Source organism: Cyclopterus lumpus, chromosome 5 (assembly GCF_009769545.1).
Source record: "Cyclopterus lumpus isolate fCycLum1 chromosome 5, fCycLum1.pri, whole genome shotgun sequence".
Taxonomy (NCBI): domain Eukaryota; kingdom Metazoa; phylum Chordata; class Actinopteri; order Perciformes; family Cyclopteridae; genus Cyclopterus; species Cyclopterus lumpus.
Genome location: NC_046970.1, coordinates 7,372,264 through 7,391,751, shown reverse-complemented (window position 1 = coordinate 7,391,751; position 19,488 = coordinate 7,372,264). Strand labels below are relative to the sequence as shown.

Genomic DNA, 19,488 nt, shown 5'->3' with positions numbered 1-19,488 from the left:
GGTGACAGCCACTGCCCCACTGTGCAGCCCCTATATATATATATATATATATATATATATATATATATAGACACACATTTAATATGTATACAATAAATCTGATATCTTTAAAGCATGTATTGTATTTTTATTCCCAAACAAATAGTGTTACTGCATTTTAATTCCGCCCTCTTTGTGTGGCCGCCTGATGTGTGTTTACCTGTGCTGCGGTTTCTGTGTCTGTGCCTGACATAGAGGAGCAGCAGGAACAGGCAGAAGCCAATGTATGATGATATTGTACAACACAACATGAAGGTGTAACTGCCCCCACTGTGGATCGCCTGAGGGTAGAAACACACACAAACACAGTGGGATATTATTTGACTGCGCAATGACTCTGCAATCAACGCTGGAAAGCAGTGTAGCCACTACAGAACATAGAAAAATGTCTTACCGATCCAACAAGCAGCTGCAGCAGCATCTCTCCTGTGCTGGCACTGGTCACCAGGACAGTTGTAGCACAACCTTAAACACACAAGAAATAGACATATATAGTTAAGGAGGACTAAAAGGACTATTCATCAATAAATAGATAAGTAAATACCCTCAAAGTAACAGCGCTGAATTGATCCTGTGACCAATTGTTCTTCACAGTGAGGTTAGTACTACCTACCTATGTAATAGTCAGAATGGTCAGTTTACCTTTGTAGTCTAGCACGTCCTCTGTAAAGGCCAGCATGGACGGGAACACGCTGCTGATGCACAGTCCCAAAACGCAGGTACCGATGAAGAGAAACACACCGCTGGTGTACAAGATCAACAACAGGCACTGCACAAGTATGACTCCGACCTGGAAGAAGCAGACCGAAAGGCAGTACGAGTGAGAGAATGACTTTAATTTAACAAAAGTCTGTGTTCTTCAGCAAACATCCAACGCCACCATAGTAGTACTTGCAGAACCTCATCCATATGTATATCAAGAACAAAACAAATGCCAAAAGGGAGCACTTTTGGACTGTGGCTCAGTGGAAGAGCAGTCCTTCAATCAGATGATCTGCAGTACAATCCCTAGCTCCGATAGTCCTTGCCGATGAGTTCTTGGGCAAGACACTTAACCCCAATTGGCCTCTGCAGGTTAGTCCAGCAATGATGCATGTTAGATAATCATACCCATTCATGTAGAAGGCCAGGTGATACCTTGCATGGTAGGACCTGCCAACATTGAATGAATGGGTCATGACAAGTAATGTTAACGTGCATTGAGTGGTCGGAAGACTAGAAAAGTGATTTACATGTACAATCTATTTACCTAAATTCTTCTTTTTTCACCTGAAATTAACATCATCTAATCCAGATTTGTTTGAAAAGCTGTTTTAAATAAAATTACTACTAAAGTTACTAGTGTTTGACTGTGGTGTGTAATGCAGTTCTGCTAGTTCACAGAATTCCTAAAATGAGGGGAAAAAGGAGTAACATCAAAACATCTGTTGCAGACTTGGAGAACATTCAAACGCCACAGCTTTGATATTGACTGCTGAGTCTGAGCATAACTGTCAGATGCCCCTGAGCATGAACCACATTTGAAAATGTAGTTTTAGAATTAAACACAAGCACATGTGGTAAAAAAATACATCATTAAAGAAAAAAAACATCTGTACACAAATGCTGCACATTTCAGGGAACAGACACTTTCGTAAAAGCATCAAGTTGCTCTTACGCTTAGCTCTAGTTTTTAAAGTATCAGGCTGGTGTGAGTCAAATATTGTAAACATCCAGGCACTATGTCCCCAAAAGACAGCTTCCAGCTGCCGAAACCCGGGATTGAACCAGGGACATTTAGATCTTCAGTCTAACGCTCTCCCAACTGAGCTATTCCGGCACAAAATCAATGTCCATAGCAGCACTCAGATGGAATAAAAAACATCGGTACACAATTGCTGCAGATTTCAGGGAACAGACACTTTCGTAAAAGCATTAAGTTGCTCTTACGCTGTCGACTAGCATCAGAATAGCTTAGCTCAAGTTTTTAAAGTATCAGGCTGGTGTGAGTCAGATATTGTAAACATCCAGGCACTATGTCCCCAAAAGACAGCTTCCAGCTGCCGAAACCCGGGATTGAACCAGGGACATTTAGATCTTCAGTCTAACGCTCTCCCAACTGAGCTATTTCGGCACAAAATCAATGTCGGTAGCGGCACTCAGATGGAATAAAAAACATCTGTACACAATTGCTGCACATTTCAGGGAACAGCCACTTTCTTAAAAGCATCAAGTTGCTCTTACGCTTAGCTCTAGTTTTTAAAGTATCAGGCTGGTGTGAGTCAGATATTGTAAACATCCAGGCACTATGTCCCCAAAAGTCAGCTTCCAGCTGCCGAAACCCGGGATTGAACCAGGGACATTTAGATCTTCCGTCTAACGCTCTCCCAACTGAGCTATTCCGGCACAAAATCAAAGTCCATAGCAGCACTCAGATGGATTTAAAAACATCTGTACACAATTGCTGCACATTTCAGGGAACAGCCACTTTCTTAAAAGCATCAAGTTGCTCTTACGCTTAGCTCTAGTTTTTAAAGTATCAGGCTGGTGTGAGTCAGATATTGTAAACATCCAGGCACTATGTCCCCAAAAGTCAGCTTCCAGCTGCCGAAACCCGGGATTGAACCAGGGACATTTAGATCTTCAGTCTAACGCTCTCCCAACTGAGCTATTTCGGCACAAAATCAATGTCGGTAGCGGCACTCAGATGGAATAAAAAACATCTTTACACAATTGCTGCACATTTCAGGGAACAGACACTTTCGTAAAAGCATTAAGTTGATCTGACACTGTCGACTAGCATCAGAATAGCTTAGCTCAAGTTTTAAAAGTATCAGGCTGGTTTGAGTCAGATATTGTAAACATCCAGGCACTATGTCCCCAAAAGTCAGCTTCCAGCTGCCGAAACCCGGGATTGAACCAGGGACATTTAGATCTTCAGTCTAACGCTCTCCCAACTGAGCTATTTCGGCACAAAATCAATGTCAATAGCGGCACTCAGATGGAATAAAAAACATCTGTACAGAAATGCTGCAGATTTCAGGGAACAGCCACTTTCTTAAAAGCATCAAGTTGCTCTTACGCTTAGCTCTAGTTTTTAAAGTATCAGGCTGGTGTGAGTCAGATATTGTAAACATCCAGGCACTATGTCCCCAAAAGTCAGCTTCCAGCTGCCGAAACCCGGGATTGAACCAGGGACATTTAGATCTTCAGTCTAACGCTCTCCCAACTGAGCTATTTCGGCACAAAATCAATGTCAATAGCGGCACTCAGATGGAATAAAAAACATCTGTACAGAAATGCTGCAAATTTCAGGGAACAGCCACTTTCTTAAAAGCATCAAGTTGCTCTTACGCTTAGCTCTAGTTTTTAAAGTATCAGGCTGGTGTGAGTCAGATATTGTAATCATCCAGGCACTATGTCCCCAAAAGACAGCTTCCAGCTGCCGAAACCCGGGATTGAACCAGGGACATTTAGATCTTCAGTCTAACGCTCTCCCAACTGAGCTATTTCGGCACAATAGCAATGTCGTTAGCGGCACTCAGATGGAATAAAAAACATCTGTACAGAAATGCTGCAGATTTCAGGGAACAGCCACTTTCTTAAAAGCCTCAAGTTGCTCTTACGCTTAGCTCTAGTTTTTAAAGTATCAGGCTGGTGTGAGTCAGATATTGTAATCATCCAGGCACTATGTCCCCAAAAGTCAGCTTCCAGCTGCCGAAACCCGGGATTGAACCAGGGACATTTAGATCTTCAGTCTAACGCTCTCCCAACTGAGCTATTTCGGCACGAAATCAATGTCGGTAGCGGCACTCAGATGGAATAAAAAACATCTGTACAGAAATGCTGCAGATTTCAGGGAACAGCCACTTTCTTAAAAGCATTAAGTTGCTCTTACGCTTAGCTCTAGTTTTTAAAGTATCAGGCTGGTGTGAGTCAGATATTGTAAACATCCAGGCACTATGTCCCCAAAAGTCAGCTTTCAGCTGCCGAAACCCGGGATTGAACCAGGGACATTTAGATCTTCAGTCTAACGCTCTCCCAACTGAGCTATTTCGGCACAAAATCAATGTCGGTAGCGGCACTCAGATGGAATAAAAAACATCGGTACACAATTGCTGCACATTTCAGGGAACAGACACTTTCGTAAAAGCATTAAGTTGCTCTTACGCTGTCGACTAGCATCAGAATAGCTTAGCTCAAGTTTTAAAAGTATCAGGCTGGTGTGAGTCAGATATTGTAAACATCCAGGCACTATGTCCCCAAAAGTCAGCTTTCAGCTGCCGAAACCCGGGATTGAACCAGGGACATTTAGATCTTCAGTCTAACGCTCTCCCAACTGAGCTATTTCGGCACAAAATCAATGTCGGTAGCGGCACTCAGATGGAATAAAAAACATCTGTACAGAAATGCTGCAGATTTCAGGGAACAGCCACTTTCTTAAAAGCATCAAGTTGCTCTTACGCTTAGCTCTAGTTTTTAAAGTATCAGGCTGGTGTGAGTCAGATATTGTAAACATCCAGGCACTATGTCCCCAAAAGTCAGCTTCCAGCTGCCGAAACCCGGGATTGAACCAGGGACATTTAGATCTTCAGTCTAACGCTCTCCCAACTGAGCTATTTCGGCACAAAATCAATGTCGGTAGCGGCACTCAGATGGAATAAAAAACATCGGTACACAATTGCTGCACATTTCAGGGAACAGACACTTTCGTAAAAGCATTAAGTTGCTCTTACGCTGTCGACTAGCATCAGAATAGCTTAGCTCAAGTTTTAAAAGTATCAGGCTGGTGTGAGTCAGATATTGTAAACATCCAGGCACTATGTCCCCAAAAGTCAGCTTTCAGATGACGAAACCCGGGATTGAACCAGGGACATTTAGATCTTCAGTCTAACGCTCTCCCAACTGAGCTATTTCGGCACAAAATCAATGTCGGTAGCGGCACTCAGATGGAATAAAAAACATCTGTACAGAAATGCTGCAGATTTCAGGGAACAGCCACTTTCTTAAAAGCATCAAGTTGCTCTTACGCTTAGCTCTAGTTTTTAAAGTATCAGGCTGGTGTGAGTCAGATATTGTAAACATCCAGGCACTATGTCCCCAAAAGTCAGCTTCCAGCTGCCGAAACCCGGGATTGAACCAGGGACATTTAGATCTTCAGTCTAACGCTCTCCCAACTGAGCTATTCCGGCACAAAATCAAAGTCCATAGCAGCACTCAGATGGATTTAAAAACATCTGTACACAATTGCTGCACATTTCAGGGAACAGACACTTTCGTAAAAGCATCAAGTTGCTCTTACGCTTAGCTCTAGTTTTTAAAGTATCAGGCTGGTGTGAGTCAGATATTGTAATCATCCAGGCACTATGTCCCCAAAAGACAGCTTCCAGCTGCCGAAACCCGGGATTGAACCAGGGACATTTAGATCTTCAGTCTAACGCTCTCCCAACTGAGCTATTTCGGCACAAAATCAATGTCGGTAGCGGCACTCAGATGGAATAAAAAACATCTTTACACAATTGCTGCACATTTCAGGGAACAGACACTTTCGTAAAAGCATTAAGTTGATCTGACGCTGTCGACTAGCATCAGAATAGCTTAGCTCAAGTTTTAAAGTATCAGGCTGGTGTGAGTCAGATATTGTAAACATCCAGGCACTATGTCCCCAAAAGTCAGCTTCCAGCTGCCGAAACCCGGGATTGAACCAGGGACATTTAGATCTTCAGTCTAACGCTCTCCCAACTGAGCTATTTCGGCACAAAATCAATGTCGGTAGCGGCACTCAGATGGAATAAAAAACATCGGTACACAATTGCTGCACATTTCAGGGAACAGACACTTTCGTAAAAGCATTAAGTTGCTCTTACGCTGTAGACTAGCATCAGAATAGCTTAGCTCAAGTTTTTAAAGTATCAGGCTGGTGTGAGTCAGATATTGTAAACATCCAGGCACTATGTCCCCAAAAGTCAGCTTCCAGCTGCCGAAACCCGGGATTGAACCAGGGACATTTAGATCTTCAGTCTAACGCTCTCCCAACTGAGCTATTTCGGCACAAAATCAATGTCGGTAGCGGCACTCAGATGGAATAAAAAACATCTGTACAGAAATGCTGCAGATTTCAGGGAACAGCCACTTTCTTAAAAGCATCAAGTTGCTCTTACGCTTAGCTCTAGTTTTTAAAGTATCAGGCTGGTGTGAGTGAGATATTGTAAACATCCAGGCACTATGTCCCCAAAAGTCAGCTTCCAGCTGCCGAAACCCGGGATTGAACCAGGGACATTTAGATCTTCAGTCTAACGCTCTCCCAACTGAGCTATTTCGGCACAAAATCAATGTCGGTAGCGGCACTCAGATGGAATAAAAAACATCTTTACACAATTGCTGCACATTTCAGGGAACAGACACTTTCGTAAAAGCATTAAGTTGATCTGACGCTGTCGACTAGCATCAGAATAGCTTAGCTCAAGTTTTAAAAGTATCAGGCTGGTGTGAGTCAGATATTGTAAACATCCAGGCACTATGTCCCCAAAAGTCAGCTTCCAGCTGCCGAAACCCGGGATTGAACCAGGGACATTTAGATCTTCAGTCTAACGCTCTCCCAACTGAGCTATTCCGGCACAAAATCAAAGTCCATAGCAGCACTCAGATGGATTTAAAAACATCTGTACACAATTGCTGCAAATTTCAGGGAACAGCCACTTTCTTAAAAGCATCAAGTTGCTCTTACGCTTAGCTCTAGTTTTTAAAGTATCAGGCTGGTGTGAGTCAGATATTGTAAACATCCAGGCACTATGTCCCCAAAAGTCAGCTTCCAGCTGCCGAAACCCGGGATTGAACCAGGGACATTTAGATCTTCAGTCTAACGCTCTCCCAACTGAGCTATTTCGGCACAAAATCAATGTCGGTAGCGGCACTCAGATGGAATAAAAAACATCGGTACACAATTGCTGCACATTTCAGGGAACAGACACTTTCGTAAAAGCATTAAGTTGCTCTTACGCTGTCGACTAGCATCAGAATAGCTTAGCTCAAGTTTTTAAAGTATCAGGCTGGTGTGAGTCAGATATTGTAAACATCCAGGCACTATGTCCCCAAAAGTCAGCTTCCAGCTGCCGAAACCCGGGATTGAACCAGGGACATTTAGATCTTCAGTCTAACGCTCTCCCAACTGAGCTATTTCGGCACAAAATCAATGTCGGTAGCGGCACTCAGATGGAATAAAAAACATCTGTACAGAAATGCTGCAGATTTCAGGGAACAGCCACTTTCTTAAAAGCATCAAGTTGCTCTTACGCTTAGCTCTAGTTTTTAAAGTATCAGGCTGGTGTGAGTCAGATATTGTAAACATCCAGGCACTATGTCCCCAAAAGTCAGCTTCCAGCTGCCGAAACCCGGGATTGAACCAGGGACATTTAGATCTTCAGTCTAACGCTCTCCCAACTGAGCTATTTCGGCACAAAATCAATGTCGGTAGCGGCACTCAGATGGAATAAAAAACATCTTTACACAATTGCTGCACATTTCAGGGAACAGACACTTTCGTAAAAGCATTAAGTTGATCTGACGCTGTCGACTAGCATCAGAATAGCTTAGCTCAAGTTTTAAAAGTATCAGGCTGGTGTGAGTCAGATATTGTAAACATCCAGGCACTATGTCCCCAAAAGTCAGCTTTCAGCTGCCGAAACCCGGGATTGAACCAGGGACATTTAGATCTTCAGTCTAACGCTCTCCCAACTGAGCTATTTCGGCACAAAATCAATGTCGGTAGCGGCACTCAGATGGAATAAAAAACATCTGTACAGAAATGCTGCAGATTTCAGGGAACAGCCACTTTCTTAAAAGCATCAAGTTGCTCTTACGCTTAGCTCTAGTTTTTAAAGTATCAGGCTGGTGTGAGTGAGATATTGTAAACATCCAGGCACTATGTCCCCAAAAGTCAGCTTCCAGCTGCCGAAACCCGGGATTGAACCAGGGACATTTAGATCTTCAGTCTAACGCTCTCCCAACTGAGCTATTTCGGCACAAAATCAATGTCGGTAGCGGCACTCAGATGGAATAAAAAACATCTGTACAGAAATGCTGCAGATTTCAGGGAACAGCCACTTTCTTAAAAGCATCAAGTTGCTCTTACGCTTAGCTCTAGTTTTTAAAGTATCAGGCTGGTGTGAGTGAGATATTGTAAACATCCAGGCACTATGTCCCCAAAAGTCAGCTTCCAGCTGCCGAAACCCGGGATTGAACCAGGGACATTTAGATCTTCAGTCTAACGCTCTCCCAACTGAGCTATTTCGGCACAAAATCAATGTCGGTAGCGGCACTCAGATGGAATAAAAAACATCTTTACACAATTGCTGCACATTTCAGGGAACAGACACTTTCGTAAAAGCATTAAGTTGATCTGACGCTGTCGACTAGCATCAGAATAGCTTAGCTCAAGTTTTAAAAGTATCAGGCTGGTGTGAGTCAGATATTGTAAACATCCAGGCACTATGTCCCCAAAAGTCAGCTTTCAGCTGCCGAAACCCGGGATTGAACCAGGGACATTTAGATCTTCAGTCTAACGCTCTCCCAACTGAGCTATTTCGGCACAAAATAAATGTCGGTAGCGGCACTCAGATGGAATAAAAAACATCTGTACAGAAATGCTGCAGATTTCAGGGAACAGCCACTTTCTTAAAAGCATCAAGTTGCTCTTACGCTTAGCTCTAGTTTTTAAAGTATCAGGCTGGTGTGAGTCAGATATCGTAAACATCCAGGCACTATGTCCCCAAAAGTCAGCTTCCAGGTGCCGAAACCCGGGATTGAACCAGGGACATTTAGATCTTCAGTCTAACGCTCTCCCAACTGAGCTTTTCCGGCACAAAATCAAAGTCCATAGCAACACTCAGATGGATTTAAAAACATCTGTACACAATTGCTGCACATTTAAGGGAACAGCCACTTTCTTAAAAGCATCAAGTTGCTCTTACGCTTAGCTCTAGTTTTTAAAGTATCAGGCTGGTGTGAGTCAGATATTGTAAACATCCAGGCACTATGTCCCCAAAAGTCAGCTTCCAGCTGCCGAAACCCGGGATTGAACCAGGGACATTTAGATCTTCAGTCTAACGCTCTCCCAACTGAGCTATTTCGGCACAAAATCAATGTCGGTAGCGGCACTCAGATGGAATAAAAAACATCTGTACAGAAATGCTGCAGATTTCAGGGAACAGCCACTTTCTTAAAAGCATCAAGTTGCTCTTACGCTTAGCTCTAGTTTTTAAAGTATCAGGCTGGTGTGAGTCAGATATTGTAAACATCCAGGCACTATGTCCCCAAAAGTCAGCTTCCAGCTGCCGAAACCCGGGATTGAACCAGGGACATTTAGATCTTCAGTCTAACGCTCTCCCAACTGAGCTATTTCGGCACAAAATCAATGTCGGTAGCGGCACTCAGATGGAATAAAAAACATCTGTACAGAAATGCTGCAGATTTCAGGGAACAGCCACTTTCTTAAAAGCATCAAGTTGCTCTTACGCTTAGCTCTAGTTTTTAAAGTATCAGGCTGGTGTGAGTGAGATATTGTAAACATCCAGGCACTATGTCCCCAAAAGTCAGCTTCCAGCTGCCGAAACCCGGGATTGAACCAGGGACATTTAGATCTTCAGTCTAACGCTCTCCCAACTGAGCTATTTCGGCACAAAATCAATGTCGGTAGCGGCACTCAGATGGAATAAAAAACATCTTTACACAATTGCTGCACATTTCAGGGAACAGACACTTTCGTAAAAGCATTAAGTTGATCTGACGCTGTCGACTAGCATCAGAATAGCTTAGCTCAAGTTTTAAAAGTATCAGGCTGGTGTGAGTCAGATATTGTAAACATCCAGGCACTATGTCCCCAAAAGTCAGCTTCCAGCTGCCGAAACCCGGGATTGAACCAGGGACATTTAGATCTTCAGTCTAACGCTCTCCCAACTGAGCTATTTCGGCACAAAATCAATGTCGGTAGCGGCACTCAGATGGAATAAAAAACATCTGTACAGAAATGCTGCAGATTTCAGGGAACAGCCACTTTCTTAAAAGCATCAAGTTGCTCTTACGCTTAGCTCTAGTTTTTAAAGTATCAGGCTGGTGTGAGTGAGATATTGTAAACATCCAGGCACTATGTCCCCAAAAGTCAGCTTCCAGCTGCCGAAACCCGGGATTGAACCAGGGACATTTAGATCTTCAGTCTAACGCTCTCCCAACTGAGCTATTTCCGGCACAAAATCAATGTCCGGTAGCAGGCACTCAGATGGAATTAAAAAACATCTGTACACAATTGCTGCAAATTTCAGGGAACAGCCACTTTCTTAAAAGCATCAAGTTGCTCTTACGCTTAGCTCTAGTTTTTAAAGTATCAGGCTGGTGTGAGTCAGATATTGTAAACATCCAGGCACTATGTCCCCAAAAGTCAGCTTCCAGCTGCCGAAACCCGGGATTGAACCAGGGACATTTAGATCTTCAGTCTAACGCTCTCCCAACTGAGCTATTTCGGCACAAAATCAATGTCGGTAGCGGCACTCAGATGGAATAAAAAACATCTGTACAGAAATGCTGCAGATTTCAGGGAACAGCCACTTTCTTAAAAGCATCAAGTTGCTCTTACGCTTAGCTCTAGTTTTTAAAGTATCAGGCTGGTGTGAGTCAGATATTGTAAACATCCAGGCACTATGTCCCCAAAAGTCAGCTTCCAGCTGCCGAAACCCGGGATTGAACCAGGGACATTTAGATCTTCAGTCTAACGCTCTCCCAACTGAGCTATTTCGGCACAAAATCAATGTCGGTAGCGGCACTCAGATGGAATAAAAAACATCTGTACAGAAATGCTGCAGATTTCAGGGAACAGCCACTTTCTTAAAAGCATCAAGTTGCTCTTACGCTTAGCTCTAGTTTTTAAAGTATCAGGCTGGTGTGAGTCAGATATTGTAAACATCCAGGCACTATGTCCCCAAAAGTCAGCTTCCAGCTGCCGAAACCCGGGATTGAACCAGGGACATTTAGATCTTCAGTCTAACGCTCTCCCAACTGAGCTATTTCGGCACAAAATCAATGTCGGTAGCGGCACTCAGATGGAATAAAAAACATCTGTACACAATTGCTGCACATTTCAGGGAACAGACACTTTCGTAAAAGCATTAAGTTGCTCTTACGCTGTCGACTAGCATCAGAATAGCTTAGCTCAAGTTTTAAAAGTATCAGGCTGGTGTGAGTCAGATATTGTAAACATCCAGGCACTATGTCCCCAAAAGTCAGCTTCCAGCTGCCGAAACCCGGGATTGAACCAGGGACATTTAGATCTTCAGTCTAACGCTCTCCCAACTGAGCTATTTCGGCACAAAATCAATGTCGGTAGCGGCACTCAGATGGAATAAAAAACATCTGTACAGAAATGCTGCAGATTTCAGGGAACAGCCACTTTCTTAAAAGCATCAAGTTGCTCTTACGCTTAGCTCTAGTTTTTAAAGTATCAGGCTGGTGTGAGTCAGATATTGTAAACATCCAGGCACTATGTCCCCAAAAGTCAGCTTCCAGCTGCCGAAACCCGGGATTGAACCAGGGACATTTAGATCTTCAGTCTAACGCTCTCCCAACTGAGCTATTTCGGCACAAAATCAATGTCGGTAGCGGCACTCAGATGGAATAAAAAACATCTGTACAGAAATGCTGCAGATTTCAGGGAACAGCCACTTTCTTAAAAGCATCAAGTTGCTCTTACGCTTAGCTCTAGTTTTTAAAGTATCAGGCTGGTGTGAGTCAGATATTGTAAACATCCAGGCACTATGTCCCCAAAAGTCAGCTTCCAGCTGCCGAAACCCGGGATTGAACCAGGGACATTTAGATCTTCAGTCTAACGCTCTCCCAACTGAGCTATTTCGGCACAAAATCAATGTCGGTAGCGGCACTCAGATGGAATAAAAAACATCTGTACACAATTGCTGCACATTTCAGGGAACAGACACTTTCGTAAAAGCATTAAGTTGCTCTTACGCTGTCGACTAGCATCAGAATAGCTTAGCTCAAGTTTTAAAGTATCAGGCTGGTGTGAGTCAGATATTGTAAACATCCAGGCACTATGTCCCCAAAAGTCAGCTTCCAGCTGCCGAAACCCGGGATTGAACCAGGGACATTTAGATCTTCAGTCTAACGCTCTCCCAACTGAGCTATTTCGGCACAAAATCAATGTCGGTAGCGGCACTCAGATGGAATAAAAAACATCTGTACAGAAATGCTGCAGATTTCAGGGAACAGCCACTTTCTTAAAAGCATCAAGTTGCTCTTACGCTTAGCTCTAGTTTTTAAAGTATCAGGCTGGTGTGAGTCAGATATTGTAAACATCCAGGCACTATGTCCCCAAAAGTCAGCTTCCAGCTGCCGAAACCCGGGATTGAACCAGGGACATTTAGATCTTCAGTCTAACGCTCTCCCAACTGAGCTATTTCGGCACAAAATCAATGTCGGTAGCGGCACTCAGATGGAATAAAAAACATCTGTACAGAAATTGCTGCAGATTTCAGGGAACAGCCACTTTCTTAAAAGCATCAAGTTGCTCTTACGCTTAGCTCTAGTTTTTAAAGTATCAGGCTGGTGTGAGTCAGATATTGTAAACATCCAGGCACTATGTCCCCAAAAGTCAGCTTCCAGCTGCCGAAACCCGGGATTGAACCAGGGACATTTAGATCTTCAGTCTAACGCTCTCCCAACTGAGCTATTTCGGCACAAAATCAATGTCGGTAGCGGCACTCAGATGGAATAAAAAACATCTGTACAGAAATGCTGCAGATTTCAGGGAACAGCCACTTTCTTAAAAGCATCAAGTTGCTCTTACGCTTAGCTCTAGTTTTTAAAGTATCAGGCTGGTGTGAGTCAGATATTGTAAACATCCAGGCACTATGTCCCCAAAAGTCAGCTTCCAGCTGCCGAAACCCGGGATTGAACCAGGGACATTTAGATCTTCAGTCTAACGCTCTCCCAACTGAGCTATTTCGGCACAAAATCAATGTCGGTAGCGGCACTCAGATGGAATAAAAAACATCTGTACAGAAATGCTGCAGATTTCAGGGAACAGCCACTTTCTTAAAAGCATCAAGTTGCTCTTACGCTTAGCTCTAGTTTTTAAAGTATCAGGCTGGTGTGAGTCAGATATTGTAAACATCCAGGCACTATGTCCCCAAAAGTCAGCTTCCAGCTGCCGAAACCCGGGATTGAACCAGGGACATTTAGATCTTCAGTCTAACGCTCTCCCAACTGAGCTATTTCGGCACAAAATCAATGTCGGTAGCGGCACTCAGATGGAATAAAAAACATCTGTACACAATTGCTGCACATTTCAGGGAACAGACACTTTCGTAAAAGCATTAAGTTGCTCTTACGCTGTCGACTAGCATCAGAATAGCTTAGCTCAAGTTTTAAAGTATCAGGCTGGTGTGAGTCAGATATTGTAAACATCCAGGCACTATGTCCCCAAAAGTCAGCTTCCAGCTGCCGAAACCCGGGATTGAACCAGGGACATTTAGATCTTCAGTCTAACGCTCTCCCAACTGAGCTATTTCGGCACAAAATCAATGTCGGTAGCGGCACTCAGATGGAATAAAAAACATCTGTACAGAAATGCTGCAGATTTCAGGGAACAGCCACTTTCTTAAAAGCATCAAGTTGCTCTTACGCTTAGCTCTAGTTTTTAAAGTATCAGGCTGGTGTGAGTCAGATATTGTAAACATCCAGGCACTATGTCCCCAAAAGTCAGCTTCCAGCTGCCGAAACCCGGGATTGAACCAGGGACATTTAGATCTTCAGTCTAACGCTCTCCCAACTGAGCTATTTCGGCACAAAATCAATGTCGGTAGCGGCACTCAGATGGAATAAAAAACATCTGTACAGAAATGCTGCAGATTTCAGGGAACAGCCACTTTCTTAAAAGCATCAAGTTGCTCTTACGCTGTCGACTAGCATCAGAATAGCTTAGCTCAAGTTTTAAAGTATCAGGCTGGTGTGAGTCAGATATTGTAAACATCCAGGCACTATGTCCCCAAAAGTCAGCTTCCAGCTGCCGAAACCCGGGATTGAACCAGGGACATTTAGATCTTCAGTCTAACGCTCTCCCAACTGAGCTATTTCGGCACAAAATCAATGTCGGTAGCGGCACTCAGATGGAATAAAAAACATCTGTACAGCAATTGCTGCAGATTTCAGGGAACAGCCACTTTCTTAAAAGCATCAAGTTGCTCTTACGCTTAGCTCTAGTTTTTAAAGTATCAGGCTGGTGTGAGTCAGATATTGTAAACATCCAGGCACTATGTCCCCAAAAGTCAGCTTCCAGCTGCCGAAACCCGGGATTGAACCAGGGACATTTAGATCTTCAGTCTAACGCTCTCCCAACTGAGCTATTTCGGCACAAAATCAATGTCGGTAGCGGCACTCAGATGGAATAAAAAACATCTGTACACAATTGCTGCAAATTTCAGGGAACAGCCACTTTCTTAAAAGCATCAAGTTGCTCTTACGCTGTCGACTAGCATCAGAATAGCTTAGCTCAAGTTTTTAAAGTATCAGGCTGGTGTGAGTCAGATATTGTAAACATCCAGGCACTATGTCCCCAAAAGTCAGCTTCCAGCTGCCGAAACCCGGGATTGAACCAGGGACATTTAGATCTTCAGTCTAACGCTCTCCCAACTGAGCTATTTCGGCACAAAATCAATGTCGGTAGCGGCACTCAGATGGAATAAAAAACATCTGTACAGAAATGCTGCAGATTTCAGGGAACAGTCACTTTCTTAAAAGCATCAAGTTGCTCTTACGCTTAGCTCTAGTTTTTAAAGTATCAGGCTGGTGTGAGTCAGATATTGTAAACATCCAGGCACTATGTCCCCAAAAGTCAGCTTCCAGCTGCCGAAACCCGGGATTGAACCAGGGACATTTAGATCTTCAGTCTAACGCTCTCCCAACTGAGCTATTTCGGCACAAAATCAATATCGGTAGCGGCACTCAGATGGAATAAAAAACATCTGTACAGAAATGCTGCAGATTTCAGGGAACAGCCACTTTCTTAAAAGCATCAAGTTGCTCTTACGCTTAGCTCTAGTTTTTAAAGTATCAGGCTGGTGTGAGTCAGATATCGTAAACATCCAGGCACTATGTCCCCAAAAGTCAGCTTCCAGCTGCCGAAACCCGGGATTGAACCAGGGACATTTAGATCTTCAGTCTAACGCTCTCCCAACTGAGCTATTTCGGCACAAAATCAATGTCGGTAGCGGCACTCAGATGGAATAAAAAACATCTGTACAGAAATGCTGCAGATTTCAGGGAACAGCCACTTTCTTAAAAGCATCAAGTTGCTCTTACGCTTAGCTCTAGTTTTTAAAGTATCAGGCTGGTGTGAGTGAGATATTGTAAACATCCAGGCACTATGTCCCCAAAAGTCAGCTTCCAGCTGCCGAAACCCGGGATTGAACCAGGGACATTTAGATCTTCAGTCTAACGCTCTCCCAACTGAGCTATTTCGGCACAAAATCAATGTCGGTAGCGGCACTCAGATGGAATAAAAAACATCTGTACAGAAATGCTGCAGATTTCAGGGAACAGCCACTTTCTTAAAAGCATCAAGTTGCTCTTACGCTTAGCTCTAGTTTTTAAAGTATCAGGCTGGTGTGAGTCAGATATTGTAAACATCCAGGCACTATGTCCCCAAAAGTCAGCTTCCAGCTGCCGAAACCCGGGATTGAACCAGGGACATTTAGATCTTCAGTCTAACGCTCTCCCAACTGAGCTATTTCGGCACAAAATCAATGTCGGTAGCGGCACTCAGATGGAATAAAAAACATCTTTACACAATTGCTGCACATTTCAGGGAACAGACACTTTCGTAAAAGCATTAAGTTGACCTGACACTGTCGACTAGCATCAGAATAGCTTAGCTCAAGTTTTTAAAGTATCAGGCTGGTGTGAGTCAGATATTGTAAACATCCAGGCACTATGTCCCCAAAAGTCAGCTTTCAGCTGCCGAAACCCGGGATTGAACCAGGGACATTTAGATCTTCAGTCTAACGCTCTCCCAACTGAGCTATTTCGGCACAAAATCAATGTCGGTAGCGGCACTCAGATGGAATAAAAAACATCTGTACACAATTGCTGCACATTTCAGGGAACAGACACTTTCGTAAAAGCATAAAGTTGCTCTTACGCTGTCGACTAGCATCAGAATAGCTTAGCTCAAGTTTTAAAGTATCAGGCTGGTGTGAGTCAGATATTGTAAACATCCAGGCACTATGTCCCCAAAAGTCAGCTTCCAGCTGCCGAAACCCGGGATTGAACCAGGGACATTTAGATCTTCAGTCTAACGCTCTCCCAACTGAGCTATTTCGGCACAAAATCAATGTCGGTAGCGGCACTCAGATGGAATAAAAAACATCGGTACACAATTGCTGCACATTTCAGGGAACAGACACTTTCGTAAAAGCATTAAGTTGCTCTTACGCTGTCGACTAGCATCAGAATAGCTTAGCTCAAGTTTTTAAAGTATCAGGCTGGTGTGAGTCAGATATTGTAAACATCCAGGCACTATGTCCCCAAAAGTCAGCTTCCAGCTGCCGAAACCCGGGATTGAACCAGGGACATTTAGATCTTCAGTCTAACGCTCTCCCAACTGAGCTATTCCGGCACAAAATCAAATGTCCAGTAGCAGGCACTCAGATGGAATAAAAAACATCTGTACACAATTGCTGCACATTTCAGGGAACAGCCACTTTCTTAAAAGCATCAAGTTGCTCTTACGCTTAGCTCTAGTTTTTAAAGTATCAGGCTGGTGTGAGTCAGATATTGTAAACATCCAGGCACTATGTCCCCAAAAGTCAGCTTCCAGCTGCCGAAACCCGGGATTGAACCAGGGACATTTAGATCTTCAGTCTAACGCTCTCCCAACTGAGCTATTTCGGCACAAAATCAATGTCGGTAGCGGCACTCAGATGGAATAAAAAACATCGGTACACAATTGCTGCACATTTCAGGGAACAGCCACTTTCGTAAAAGCATTAAGTTGATCTTACGCTGTCGACTAGCATCAGAATAGCTTAGCTCAAGTTTTTAAAGTATCAGGCTGGTGTGAGTCAGATATTGTAAACATCCAGGCACTATGTCCCCAAAAGTCAGCTTCCAGCTGCCGAAACCCGGGATTGAACCAGGGACATTTAGATCTTCAGTCTAACGCTCTCCCAACTGAGCTATTTCGGCACAAAATCAATGTCGGTAGCGGCACTCAGATGGAATTAAAAAACATCTGTACAGCAATTGCTGCAGATTTCAGGGAACAGCCACTTTCTTAAAAGCATCAAGTTGCTCTTACGCTTAGCTCTAGTTTTTAAAGTATCAGGCTGGTGTGAGTCAGATATTGTAAACATCCAGGCACTATGTCCCCAAAAGTCAGCTTCCAGCTGCCGAAACCCGGGATTGAACCAGGGACATTTAGATCTTCAGTCTAACGCTCTCCCAACTGAGCTATTTCGGCACAAAATCAATGTCGGTAGCGGCACTCAGATGGAATAAAAAACATCTGTACAGAAATGCTGCAGATTTCAGGGAACAGACACTTTCTTAAAAGCATCAAGTTGCTCTTACGCTTAGCTCTAGTTTTTAAAGTATCAGGCTGGTGTGAGTCAGATATTGTAAACATCCAGGCACTATGTCCCCAAAAGTCAGCTTCCAGCTGCCGAAACCCGGGATTGAACCAGGGACATTTAGATCTTCAGTCTAACGCTCTCCCAACTGAGCTATTTCGGCACAAAATCAATGTCGGTAGCGGCACTCAGATGGAATAAAAAACATCTGTACAGAAATGCTGCAGATTTCAGGGAACAGCCACTTTCTTAAAAGCATCAAGTTGCTCTTACGCTTAGCTCTAGTTTTTAAAGTATCAGGCTGGTGTGAGTCAGATATTGTAAACATCCAGGCACTATGTCCCCAAAAGTCAGCTTCCAGCTGCCGAAACCCGGGATTGAACCAGGGACATTTAGATCTTCAGTCTAACGCTCTCCCAACTGAGCTATTTCGGCACAAAATCAATGTCGGTAGCGGCACTCAGATGGAATAAAAAACATCTGTACAGAAATGCTGCAGATTTCAGGGAACAGACACTTTCTTAAAAGCATCAAGTTGCTCTTACGCTTAGCTCTAGTTTTTAAAGTATCAGGCTGGTGTGAGTCAGATATTGTAAACATCCAGGCACTATGTCCCCAAAAGTCAGCTTCCAGCTGCCGAAACCCGGGATTGAACCAGGGACATTTAGATCTTCAGTCTAACGCTCTCCCAACTGAGCTATTTCGGCACAAAATCAATGTCGGTAGCGGCACTCAGATGGAATAAAAAACATCTTTACACAATTGCTGCACATTTCAGGGAACAGACACTTTCGTAAAAGCATTAAGTTGACCTGACACTGTCGACTAGCATCAGAATAGCTTAGCTCAAGTTTTTAAAGTATCAGGCTGGTGTGAGTCAGATATTGTAAACATCCAGGCACTATGTCCCCAAAAGTCAGCTTTCAGCTGCCGAAACCCGGGATTGAACCAGGGACATTTAGATCTTCAGTCTAACGCTCTCCCAACTGAGCTATTTCGGCACAAAATCAATGTCGGTAGCGGCACTCAGATGGAATAAAAAACATCGGTACACAATTGCTGCACATTTCAGGGAACAGACACTTTCTTAAAAGCATCAAGTTGCTCTTACGCTTAGCTCTAGTTTTTAAAGTATCAGGCTGGTGTGAGTCAGATATTGTAAACATCCAGGCACTATGTCCCCAAAAGTCAGCTTCCAGCTGCCGAAACCCGGGATTGAACCAGGGACATTTAGATCTTCAGTCTAACGCTCTCCCAACTGAGCTATTTCGGCACAAAATCAATGTCGGTAACGGCACTCAGATGGAATAAAAAACATCTGTACAGAAATGCTGCAGATTTCAGGGAACAGCCACTTTCTTAAAAGCATCAAGTTGCTCTTACGCTTAGCTCTAGTTTTTAAAGTATCAGGCTGGTGTGAGTCAGATATTGTAAACATCCAGGCACTATGTCCCCAAAAGTCAGCTTCCAGCTGCCGAAACCCGGGATTGAACCAGGGACATTTAGATCTTCAGTCTAACGCTCTCCCAACTGAGCTATTTCGGCACAAAATCAATGTCGGTAGCGGCACTCAGATGGAATAAAAAACATCTGTACAGAAATGCTGCAGATTTCAGGGAACAGCCACTTTCTTAAAAGCATCAAGTTGCTCTTACGCTTAGCTCTAGTTTTTAAAGTATCAGGCTGGTGTGAGTCAGATATTGTAAACATCCAGTCACTATGTCCCCAAAAGTCAGCTTCCAGCTGCCGAAACCCAGGATTGAACCAGGGACATTTAGATCTTCAGTCTAACGCTCTCCCAACTGAGCTATTTCGGCACAAAATCAATGTCGGTAGCGGCACT

General features: G+C 43.6%; 1 protein-coding gene and 64 non-coding genes across 65 annotated transcripts in view; all 65 read right to left on the bottom strand.

The window, feature by feature from the left end:
* mfsd4aa (major facilitator superfamily domain containing 4Aa) overlaps positions 1-19,488 on the bottom strand; it is a 43,412-nt gene that overhangs the window by 811 nt on the left and 23,113 nt on the right. The window contains exons 7-9 of the mRNA XM_034533153.1: positions 682-829; positions 434-504; positions 200-320 (exon numbers count right to left, since the gene is read on the bottom strand). Of these exons, the coding sequence (XP_034389044.1) occupies positions 200-320; positions 434-504; positions 682-829 (340 nt within the window). The remainder of the gene's footprint in view (positions 1-199; positions 321-433; positions 505-681; positions 830-19,488) is intronic.
* Positions 1,786-1,858, bottom strand: trnaf-gaa. Its single transcript has one exon. It is a non-coding gene; the product is annotated as a tRNA-Phe (tRNA).
* On the bottom strand, positions 2,080-2,152 carry trnaf-gaa. The gene has a single exon. It is a non-coding gene; the product is annotated as a tRNA-Phe (tRNA).
* trnaf-gaa lies at positions 2,352-2,424 on the bottom strand. The gene has a single exon. It is a non-coding gene; the product is annotated as a tRNA-Phe (tRNA).
* Positions 2,624-2,696, bottom strand: trnaf-gaa. The gene has a single exon. It is a non-coding gene; the product is annotated as a tRNA-Phe (tRNA).
* On the bottom strand, positions 2,918-2,990 carry trnaf-gaa. Its single transcript has one exon. It is a non-coding gene; the product is annotated as a tRNA-Phe (tRNA).
* trnaf-gaa lies at positions 3,190-3,262 on the bottom strand. The gene has a single exon. It is a non-coding gene; the product is annotated as a tRNA-Phe (tRNA).
* Positions 3,462-3,534, bottom strand: trnaf-gaa. Its single transcript has one exon. It is a non-coding gene; the product is annotated as a tRNA-Phe (tRNA).
* Positions 3,734-3,806, bottom strand: trnaf-gaa. Its single transcript has one exon. It is a non-coding gene; the product is annotated as a tRNA-Phe (tRNA).
* trnaf-gaa lies at positions 4,006-4,078 on the bottom strand. The gene has a single exon. It is a non-coding gene; the product is annotated as a tRNA-Phe (tRNA).
* Positions 4,300-4,372, bottom strand: trnaf-gaa. The gene has a single exon. It is a non-coding gene; the product is annotated as a tRNA-Phe (tRNA).
* Positions 4,572-4,644, bottom strand: trnaf-gaa. The gene has a single exon. It is a non-coding gene; the product is annotated as a tRNA-Phe (tRNA).
* trnaf-gaa lies at positions 4,866-4,938 on the bottom strand. Its single transcript has one exon. It is a non-coding gene; the product is annotated as a tRNA-Phe (tRNA).
* trnaf-gaa lies at positions 5,138-5,210 on the bottom strand. The gene has a single exon. It is a non-coding gene; the product is annotated as a tRNA-Phe (tRNA).
* trnaf-gaa lies at positions 5,410-5,482 on the bottom strand. The gene has a single exon. It is a non-coding gene; the product is annotated as a tRNA-Phe (tRNA).
* Positions 5,703-5,775, bottom strand: trnaf-gaa. Its single transcript has one exon. It is a non-coding gene; the product is annotated as a tRNA-Phe (tRNA).
* Positions 5,997-6,069, bottom strand: trnaf-gaa. The gene has a single exon. It is a non-coding gene; the product is annotated as a tRNA-Phe (tRNA).
* Positions 6,269-6,341, bottom strand: trnaf-gaa. The gene has a single exon. It is a non-coding gene; the product is annotated as a tRNA-Phe (tRNA).
* On the bottom strand, positions 6,563-6,635 carry trnaf-gaa. The gene has a single exon. It is a non-coding gene; the product is annotated as a tRNA-Phe (tRNA).
* Positions 6,835-6,907, bottom strand: trnaf-gaa. The gene has a single exon. It is a non-coding gene; the product is annotated as a tRNA-Phe (tRNA).
* On the bottom strand, positions 7,129-7,201 carry trnaf-gaa. Its single transcript has one exon. It is a non-coding gene; the product is annotated as a tRNA-Phe (tRNA).
* On the bottom strand, positions 7,401-7,473 carry trnaf-gaa. The gene has a single exon. It is a non-coding gene; the product is annotated as a tRNA-Phe (tRNA).
* trnaf-gaa lies at positions 7,695-7,767 on the bottom strand. Its single transcript has one exon. It is a non-coding gene; the product is annotated as a tRNA-Phe (tRNA).
* On the bottom strand, positions 7,967-8,039 carry trnaf-gaa. The gene has a single exon. It is a non-coding gene; the product is annotated as a tRNA-Phe (tRNA).
* On the bottom strand, positions 8,239-8,311 carry trnaf-gaa. Its single transcript has one exon. It is a non-coding gene; the product is annotated as a tRNA-Phe (tRNA).
* On the bottom strand, positions 8,533-8,605 carry trnaf-gaa. Its single transcript has one exon. It is a non-coding gene; the product is annotated as a tRNA-Phe (tRNA).
* trnaf-gaa lies at positions 8,805-8,877 on the bottom strand. The gene has a single exon. It is a non-coding gene; the product is annotated as a tRNA-Phe (tRNA).
* trnaf-gaa lies at positions 9,077-9,149 on the bottom strand. The gene has a single exon. It is a non-coding gene; the product is annotated as a tRNA-Phe (tRNA).
* On the bottom strand, positions 9,349-9,421 carry trnaf-gaa. The gene has a single exon. It is a non-coding gene; the product is annotated as a tRNA-Phe (tRNA).
* On the bottom strand, positions 9,621-9,693 carry trnaf-gaa. Its single transcript has one exon. It is a non-coding gene; the product is annotated as a tRNA-Phe (tRNA).
* trnaf-gaa lies at positions 9,915-9,987 on the bottom strand. The gene has a single exon. It is a non-coding gene; the product is annotated as a tRNA-Phe (tRNA).
* On the bottom strand, positions 10,187-10,260 carry trnaf-gaa. Its single transcript has one exon. It is a non-coding gene; the product is annotated as a tRNA-Phe (tRNA).
* On the bottom strand, positions 10,463-10,535 carry trnaf-gaa. Its single transcript has one exon. It is a non-coding gene; the product is annotated as a tRNA-Phe (tRNA).
* On the bottom strand, positions 10,735-10,807 carry trnaf-gaa. Its single transcript has one exon. It is a non-coding gene; the product is annotated as a tRNA-Phe (tRNA).
* Positions 11,007-11,079, bottom strand: trnaf-gaa. Its single transcript has one exon. It is a non-coding gene; the product is annotated as a tRNA-Phe (tRNA).
* Positions 11,301-11,373, bottom strand: trnaf-gaa. The gene has a single exon. It is a non-coding gene; the product is annotated as a tRNA-Phe (tRNA).
* On the bottom strand, positions 11,573-11,645 carry trnaf-gaa. The gene has a single exon. It is a non-coding gene; the product is annotated as a tRNA-Phe (tRNA).
* Positions 11,845-11,917, bottom strand: trnaf-gaa. Its single transcript has one exon. It is a non-coding gene; the product is annotated as a tRNA-Phe (tRNA).
* trnaf-gaa lies at positions 12,138-12,210 on the bottom strand. Its single transcript has one exon. It is a non-coding gene; the product is annotated as a tRNA-Phe (tRNA).
* Positions 12,410-12,482, bottom strand: trnaf-gaa. The gene has a single exon. It is a non-coding gene; the product is annotated as a tRNA-Phe (tRNA).
* Positions 12,683-12,755, bottom strand: trnaf-gaa. The gene has a single exon. It is a non-coding gene; the product is annotated as a tRNA-Phe (tRNA).
* trnaf-gaa lies at positions 12,955-13,027 on the bottom strand. Its single transcript has one exon. It is a non-coding gene; the product is annotated as a tRNA-Phe (tRNA).
* trnaf-gaa lies at positions 13,227-13,299 on the bottom strand. The gene has a single exon. It is a non-coding gene; the product is annotated as a tRNA-Phe (tRNA).
* trnaf-gaa lies at positions 13,520-13,592 on the bottom strand. The gene has a single exon. It is a non-coding gene; the product is annotated as a tRNA-Phe (tRNA).
* trnaf-gaa lies at positions 13,792-13,864 on the bottom strand. The gene has a single exon. It is a non-coding gene; the product is annotated as a tRNA-Phe (tRNA).
* Positions 14,085-14,157, bottom strand: trnaf-gaa. Its single transcript has one exon. It is a non-coding gene; the product is annotated as a tRNA-Phe (tRNA).
* On the bottom strand, positions 14,358-14,430 carry trnaf-gaa. Its single transcript has one exon. It is a non-coding gene; the product is annotated as a tRNA-Phe (tRNA).
* Positions 14,652-14,724, bottom strand: trnaf-gaa. Its single transcript has one exon. It is a non-coding gene; the product is annotated as a tRNA-Phe (tRNA).
* On the bottom strand, positions 14,924-14,996 carry trnaf-gaa. Its single transcript has one exon. It is a non-coding gene; the product is annotated as a tRNA-Phe (tRNA).
* Positions 15,196-15,268, bottom strand: trnaf-gaa. Its single transcript has one exon. It is a non-coding gene; the product is annotated as a tRNA-Phe (tRNA).
* trnaf-gaa lies at positions 15,468-15,540 on the bottom strand. The gene has a single exon. It is a non-coding gene; the product is annotated as a tRNA-Phe (tRNA).
* On the bottom strand, positions 15,740-15,812 carry trnaf-gaa. The gene has a single exon. It is a non-coding gene; the product is annotated as a tRNA-Phe (tRNA).
* Positions 16,034-16,106, bottom strand: trnaf-gaa. Its single transcript has one exon. It is a non-coding gene; the product is annotated as a tRNA-Phe (tRNA).
* On the bottom strand, positions 16,327-16,399 carry trnaf-gaa. Its single transcript has one exon. It is a non-coding gene; the product is annotated as a tRNA-Phe (tRNA).
* trnaf-gaa lies at positions 16,621-16,693 on the bottom strand. The gene has a single exon. It is a non-coding gene; the product is annotated as a tRNA-Phe (tRNA).
* On the bottom strand, positions 16,896-16,968 carry trnaf-gaa. Its single transcript has one exon. It is a non-coding gene; the product is annotated as a tRNA-Phe (tRNA).
* Positions 17,190-17,262, bottom strand: trnaf-gaa. The gene has a single exon. It is a non-coding gene; the product is annotated as a tRNA-Phe (tRNA).
* trnaf-gaa lies at positions 17,464-17,536 on the bottom strand. The gene has a single exon. It is a non-coding gene; the product is annotated as a tRNA-Phe (tRNA).
* trnaf-gaa lies at positions 17,736-17,808 on the bottom strand. Its single transcript has one exon. It is a non-coding gene; the product is annotated as a tRNA-Phe (tRNA).
* trnaf-gaa lies at positions 18,008-18,080 on the bottom strand. The gene has a single exon. It is a non-coding gene; the product is annotated as a tRNA-Phe (tRNA).
* trnaf-gaa lies at positions 18,280-18,352 on the bottom strand. The gene has a single exon. It is a non-coding gene; the product is annotated as a tRNA-Phe (tRNA).
* Positions 18,574-18,646, bottom strand: trnaf-gaa. The gene has a single exon. It is a non-coding gene; the product is annotated as a tRNA-Phe (tRNA).
* trnaf-gaa lies at positions 18,846-18,918 on the bottom strand. The gene has a single exon. It is a non-coding gene; the product is annotated as a tRNA-Phe (tRNA).
* Positions 19,118-19,190, bottom strand: trnaf-gaa. The gene has a single exon. It is a non-coding gene; the product is annotated as a tRNA-Phe (tRNA).
* trnaf-gaa lies at positions 19,390-19,462 on the bottom strand. The gene has a single exon. It is a non-coding gene; the product is annotated as a tRNA-Phe (tRNA).